Source organism: Euphorbia lathyris, chromosome 2 (assembly GCF_963576675.1).
Source record: "Euphorbia lathyris chromosome 2, ddEupLath1.1, whole genome shotgun sequence".
NCBI lineage: Eukaryota > Viridiplantae > Streptophyta > Magnoliopsida > Malpighiales > Euphorbiaceae > Euphorbia > Euphorbia lathyris.
In genome coordinates, this window is record NC_088911.1 from 92,142,063 (window position 1) to 92,148,812 (window position 6,750).

Consider the following 6,750-nt stretch of genomic DNA (forward strand, 5'->3'; position numbering starts at 1 on the left):
CAAATCACTAAGAGCCTCTCCATCCTCTCTATTAATAGAGAGCATCTTTCCACCTCTTAGTGCCTCTTAATTCATTTTTTATTAATAATTTATTATTTAGGAGTCTCTCTCCTTACACTATTGGTTAATATAATAACAAATACTAAATTTATAATAAAATAATAAATAAGGAGTGAATATAAAGAGTATTGTTAGAGATGATATGTCTTAGTCACTTTTAAATTACTAAGAATCAATTATTTACATTATTTTTAGAAAATGTACTAAGAGTCTATTGAAGATACTCTAAGATCTCTTCCTAAAAATAGATAAATTTAGAAGCTTCAACTCTTAACTCCGCTTCAACTCTTAACTCCGAAGCCCCTTTCTGATGCTTTTTGCCTTAATATCATTCATGTGATATATATATACACCTCAAAATGCTTTTGACTTAATGAGTCATGTGATATGTGGGTCGTTGACTCCTTGTTTTTGCTCGATTATAAGATTTTCGGAGCTAATACAATTTTATTAATTCGAACATACGTGTTCATGTGTACAAGGAAGCAAGTTTTGTTTCTTTAAGTTCTAGAAGCTTTGACTACACTCCGGCCGCACATAAAAAAAATATTAACAAAAATTTGAACTCCTTAACAACGATTGAGCCTACTTTATTCTCATTTCACCTATCTGTGAATTACTAAATTAAATTATGGAACTTTATTCCTTGTTAATTTTATGTGCTAATCTACTCTTATTCTCGCCCAAATTAGCATATGCAACTGATATCCTTTCTTCTTCCGATTCTCTCACTGATAACGGCACCACTTTGCTTTCCAAAGATGGAACTTTCAAGCTCGGGTTCTTCAGTCCTGCTTCTTCCACTAATCGTTACATCGGAATTTGGTATGCAAACATTCCAATTCAAACAGTTGTTTGGGTTGCCAATCGGAATCAACCCATCAACGATTCTTCAGGCTTACTGATGATAGATAACTCCACCAATCTTGTTCTTTTTAGTAACAACGGTACAGTTCCAGTTTGGTCATCAAATTCAACAAAACAAGCACAGAATCCCTCAGCACAGCTTCTAGATTCCGGAAATCTTGTCATACGAGAGCAAAATTCAGAAAATTATACATGGCAAAGCTTTGATTATCCATCAGATACGTTACTTCCAGGGATGAAATTCGGATGGGATGTCAAAACTGGTCTGAATCGTCGTCTATCTGCTTGGAAAAACTGGGATGATCCATCTCCGGGAGACCTGACACTTGTATTTGAGCGATATAGCTATCCTGAACCGGTTATGTCGAAAGGGAGAACCAAAATCTGGCGCAGTGGTCCATGGACTGGCCTTGCTGTGAGCGGTCAACAACCTTCAGGGCAGCCTGATCAGATATATCACTTGAATTTTGTGTCTAATGAAAACGAGGTTTACTATGTTTACAACCCGGAAAACAAGTCTATGCTTATGAGGCAAGTTTTGAATCAGTCACTTTCTTCTAATCAGTATTATGCTTGGAACGAAGCTGGTCAGCAATGGATACTTTTCTGGAGTACACCAAATGATATTTGTGAATCTTATGGCTACTGTGGTTCTAATGGACATTGTCTCATTAATGAAACACCTACTTGTCAGTGTTTGAAAGGTTTTAGTCCTGCTTCCCAGCAGAATTTGTATGCTGGATGTGTAAGGAATAACAGGTTGAATTGCTCGAATGGAGATGGATTTGTTAGATTTGATGATTTGAGGTTGCCTGATAGTGAAAATTCTTGGGTGAATAGCAGTATGAATCTTGAGGAATGCAGGGTTAGATGCTTGCGAAATTGTTCGTGTATGGCCTATTCGAATTTGGACTTGAGAGGAAAAGGCAGTGGCTGTGCTATTTGGTTTGGGAATTTAACTGATATGAGACAGACTCCTTATGGCCAGGAACTGTATGTTCGTATGTCTGCTTTGGACTTAGGTACTTGCTAAATCTAACTTCAAATGGTGTTTGATTTGGTTATAAATTCTAATTCTTCTGTGTTAATCATGAAGATGCAAATAAAGGAAGCAAGAGGACTAAAATCATCATAATTGCCATTGTGGTTCCCATAAGTATTTTGATGCTCATCATCGGCTATTTTGTTCACACAAGAAGGGCCAAGTTAAGAGGTATTTTTACCTACTTTATGTTTATTATCTTCTGAAGACTATGTGTTTTTGTTTGAGATTGATAGAATGGTTATATGTGCAATTTCATTTCGTTGCATCTCTTTGTTCTTCTTTAATAACTATTCGGTGATTATCAATCATTCCAGAGGATACCGAAAACATGCTAAATGATTATGAGGCACATGATCAAGAAGACTTGGAGCTACCATTGATTGAGCTAAATGAAATAGTTAAAGCAACCAACAATTTTTCGGTGGCGAATAAGCTTGGTGAAGGTGGTTTTGGCCCTGTTTATAAGGTACCTTTTCAGATATAAGCAGTTGTTTAGGCCATTATTTCATTTTACTGAAGTGAATTAGCACATTTATCTTTCAGGGTAACTTAGCAGATGGACAAGAGATAGCTGTGAAGAGGCTGTCCAGGAGTTCAGGGCAAGGGTCTCATGAGTTCAAAAATGAAGTAATTCTAATAGCTAAGCTTCAACACCGGAATCTCGTAAAACTCATTGGTTGTTGCATCCAAGGAGAAGAGAGATTGTTAGTTTATGAATTCATGCCAAATAAAAGCTTGGACTTCTTCATTTTTGGTATGCATTCCTCAATTCTTCATTTGGCCTGATTCTGATTTTAGTATCTTATGAGTGTAAAATCAAATCCTGACAGATCAAACAGCAAGTAAACAACTAGATTGGTCCACGCGACACAAAATTATTAGCGGAATTGCGAAGGGACTTCTCTATCTTCATCAAGATTCAAGACTCAGAATCATACATAGAGACCTAAAACCAAGTAATGTGTTACTTGATAATCAAATGAACCCCAAAATTTCAGATTTCGGCATGGCAAGACTCTTTGGTGGAGACCAGACTGAAGGAACCACAAATAGAGTGGTTGGAACATAGTAAGTATTACATATATATAACAAGCATTCATCAATCCAAGTGTTATACCAATGAACTTTTTGTTATTTTAATGATTATGCAGTGGTTATATGGCACCAGAATACGCAGCGGACGGAGTTTTCTCAGTGAAATCAGATGTATTTAGCTTTGGTGTATTAGTGATAGAGATAATAAGTGGAAAAAGAAGCAGAGGGTTCTATCATTCAAACCAGAGTCATAACCTTGTTGCTTATGTAAGTACCATACCTTTGTGTGTTCACATGTTGTTGAAGTATGAATAAACAGAAAGAGTTTAATTAATTTTGTAGGCATGGAGAATGTGGAAAGAAGGGAAGTATTTGGAACTAGTGGATTCAGCATTGGGAGAGTCATGCCATTTATCCCAATTGATGAGATGTGTACATATCAGCCTATTATGTGTTCAGCAGAATGCGGAGGATAGGCCGAGCATGGAATCAGTGGTGTTGATGTTAAGCAGTGAGATTGAATTGGGTGAGCCAAAAGAACCAGGTTATTATAGGGACAAAGGTCCTTTAGAAATAGATTATTCATCAAGCAGAGTTGAATCATCTTCAACCAATGAACTTACTTACTCATTGCCTGAGCCCAGATGAACACTATCATATAACAGTTCTGAAGTTTACATTCTTTTTGTATATGTTAGTTAATGTCAAATAAGATTGAGTCTGTAGTCAGATATTGTTCAAGTATACAAATCTCATATTCTATTCTTTAAAAAAGGAATTTTTTTTTATCCTATTTAGGCCCCTAGATTTAGGGGTGCAACAAGCTCAATTGAACTGGGGTTTTAGAAGCCCCAATTTAATAGAATCCACCAAGCACCAACTTTTTAAATTTAAATTGTATTTACAATTTCACAAACAGAAACCACAAGAAAACAACCCTCTTCTTTTCTATTAGTTCCTTAAGGATTTTTCCTAAAGAGAGGGTGCTAAATTAGAGGGGAATAATTTATCAACTATACTTAGTTAAAATTCTTAAATTGAAATTTTATATTAGTTTGAAGATTTGGTATATGATTTTGCTCCAAAATTGTATTGCGATACTATTATCAATAAATGAAATTATTTTGAAAGACAATTGTTATACAAAAGTATTAATTAAAGTTATGTAATTTTTAAAAGTATTTAGGCCCCTAGATCATAGGGATTGGAGGGCGTTTAGAATGATTAGTCCAAGAAGCCGAGTTGTGGCTCCGGTGATTGCTGGATGGAGTCCGCCTAGGGTGGGTTTTGTGAAATGTAATCTTGATGGAGCAATTTTCAGTTCGGAGGGAAGTTGCGGATTGGGTGCGGTTGTTCGAGACGCTGAGGGAACGTTTATGTTCTGTAGTAGTAGTATTTGCAAGGGCTTGAAGGAGCCAAAAATCGTTGAGGCACTGGCTGTTCGGACTGGGTTATTATGGATGGCGGGGCTGAATTTTCATTATGTTGAGTTTGAGACTGATGCGAAGTTAGTGGTTGACAAGATTTGTGATACTGTCAGGGATTTGTTTGAGTTCGGGATGCTAATTCAGGATTGCAAAGACATTTTACACCAGTTTTCAGATTTTAAAATTTCTTTTATTCCTCGCCTAGCGAACGGTGCTGCCCATTTGGTTGCACGACATGCACGTTCCAATGCTAGCGATTTTGTCTCTTCTTCTTTGCCGCGTTGGCTTGCTGATGTAATTTTTAAGGATGTGAATCCTTCAGTTTAATAAATGGGTTTTGGTTTTCAAAAAAAGTATCTAGGCCCTATTTTTTATATTTAACACATGACTCTAAAAATGTTTAAGGCAACTCTGAATCTATTATATTCCATTTTATTTCATTCTATAAATCAAACGACAATCTTAGGGCTAAACTTCATATTTCAATTTTTTTTCTGCCTATCAAACTCGGAAGATTCTTTTTTCATAGTTTATGCATATCAATTTTGAAAAAACATTACAAATTTTTGTAATGAATGTGAGAAACTCAGCATGTTAAAATGTAAAAATCTAACAAAATAATGTTTATATCCATCCCTTTCTGTAACTTGTGGTTCCAATTTACATGTTTTCAGTTGCTTAATTGAAATGCAATTCGTGATTATCCAAAGATTGAATTATTAACTCCCACTTAATTCCCATATTCATCCGTCTACCAAAAAAAAAAAAAAAAAAAATTCATATTCATCCATTTTTGTACCATGGTTTGAACTATAATATCTAACATACGAGGGGCTTGAAATTCCAATTTTCTCACTGCAATATATGTTGGGTTGGGCAAGCATCCGGCTGAACTCGATCCAGCCTGCAACAAATATGAAAATAAATTACATACAAAAACATGTTATTATATTAATGCACGTCAGAACTGGTACTGACAATTTAGGCATCCTAAATAAGTAATAAGGACCATTTTAATAATAAAAAATTGAGTAAAGTTCAAATAAAACTCCTGTGGTTTCACTAATTTTCAGATAAAGAACTGTGGTTTACTTTTTGTCAAAACGAGGACTGAGGTTTTCAAATTTAGCAAAATAAGGACTTTTTCGATTGATACTATTAAAATCACCATTGACGACTTCAAAAATGACATATTTTAAAAACTACTAATATTCTAAGCAACTTTAATTCTTCAACGTTTTTATTTCGAGATTATTTAGATGATATTTGGTAAAGAGAGAGAAAGTTAATGTTTAGAGAGAGAAAGTTCCAAAAAAGATGATTTTCTAAAATCGAAAATGTAGTTTCATAGAAAATATGGCATTGAACAACTTTAATTCTTGAAAATTTTCATTTTCAGGTCGTTAAAGATAGTTTTAATAGCATTATTAAAAGTGTGAAACCTCAATCCTCGTTTTGACAAAAAGTAAACCATAGTCCTTTATCTGAAAATTAGTGAAACCACGGGGTTTTATTTGAACTTTACCCTAAAAAATTTATACATAACAAAATAAACATTTTAATTTTTTTATCAATGGGTTTCGGAAAGAAATAGGCCCTCCTATATAATTTTATCACGATTTATATTAAAAAAAATTAATTTGTTTGGGCCCCTTCAGCCCTGGGCCCTAGGCCAGCACACCCCGGGCCTATGCCCAGGGCCGGCCCTAATGCATGTCAAATATAACTTTTAGCAATAGCAGACATGGCTCAAGGGCAATGATAGAGTCGGTCGTTGGGACGCTAAGTTGAAAAAAAATGGCACGAAATAAATAAATAAAATATTGTGTAAATTTATTTTATTGGCACAGAACAAATGTCACGACCCATCCCACGGACCGTGACCGGCGTTAGGGAACGGGTAAGCTCAAACTACCGGAACCCGTAGCAACTCCTTAATATAATATAAGATCAATCTTACCAATAGTCTTAATATAATTTAATATTAAATCCTTCATGAAACACACAATATAATCCTCAAACTGGTACTGCGGTCTAGAATATAAATTTTAACATAATTCTTAAATAGTCATACATAGTAAGATATATGTGCTGCCGAAGAAATATATTGGGCTGCAACAGACTTCTAGTCACCTGAAAAATTAAAGGAGTCAAACCTCCTATAGTGAATTAATTATATGCAATGCATGGGTAATTTAACATTTATGTCACACACAATAATAATAATTACATATATAATATAAGTAGGCACACAATATGCTTTTCATAAAATTATCTTGTAAATAAATAGATAAGTGGTTTAATACGTGTGTGGAC

General features: G+C 34.8%; 1 protein-coding gene across 1 annotated transcript; it reads left to right on the forward strand.

The window, feature by feature from the left end:
* Window positions 1-577: 577 nt before the first annotated feature.
* Window positions 578-3,885, forward strand: LOC136218949 (G-type lectin S-receptor-like serine/threonine-protein kinase At4g27290). Its single transcript, XM_066006131.1, has 7 exons — window positions 578-1,949; window positions 2,024-2,140; window positions 2,287-2,438; window positions 2,516-2,726; window positions 2,803-3,040; window positions 3,124-3,274; window positions 3,350-3,885. The coding sequence occupies exons 1-7, from the start codon at window positions 692-694 to the stop codon at window positions 3,653-3,655; spliced, it is 2,433 nt and encodes an 810-aa protein (XP_065862203.1). The 5' UTR covers window positions 578-691; the 3' UTR covers window positions 3,656-3,885.
* The last annotated feature ends 2,865 nt before the right edge of the window (window positions 3,886-6,750 follow it).

Excerpts from the sequence above, each read along its gene's own strand:
- LOC136218949 (XM_066006131.1), top strand. The coding sequence starts at position 692 with ATGGAACTTTATTCCTTGTTAATTTTATGTGCTAATCTACTCTTATTC. Across the intron at positions 2,439-2,515 it reads GTTTTGGCCCTGTTTATAAG|GGTAACTTAGCAGATGGACA; the intron begins GTACCTTTTCAG and ends TTTATCTTTCAG. Across the intron at positions 3,275-3,349 it reads GTCATAACCTTGTTGCTTAT|GCATGGAGAATGTGGAAAGA; the intron begins GTAAGTACCATA and ends TTAATTTTGTAG.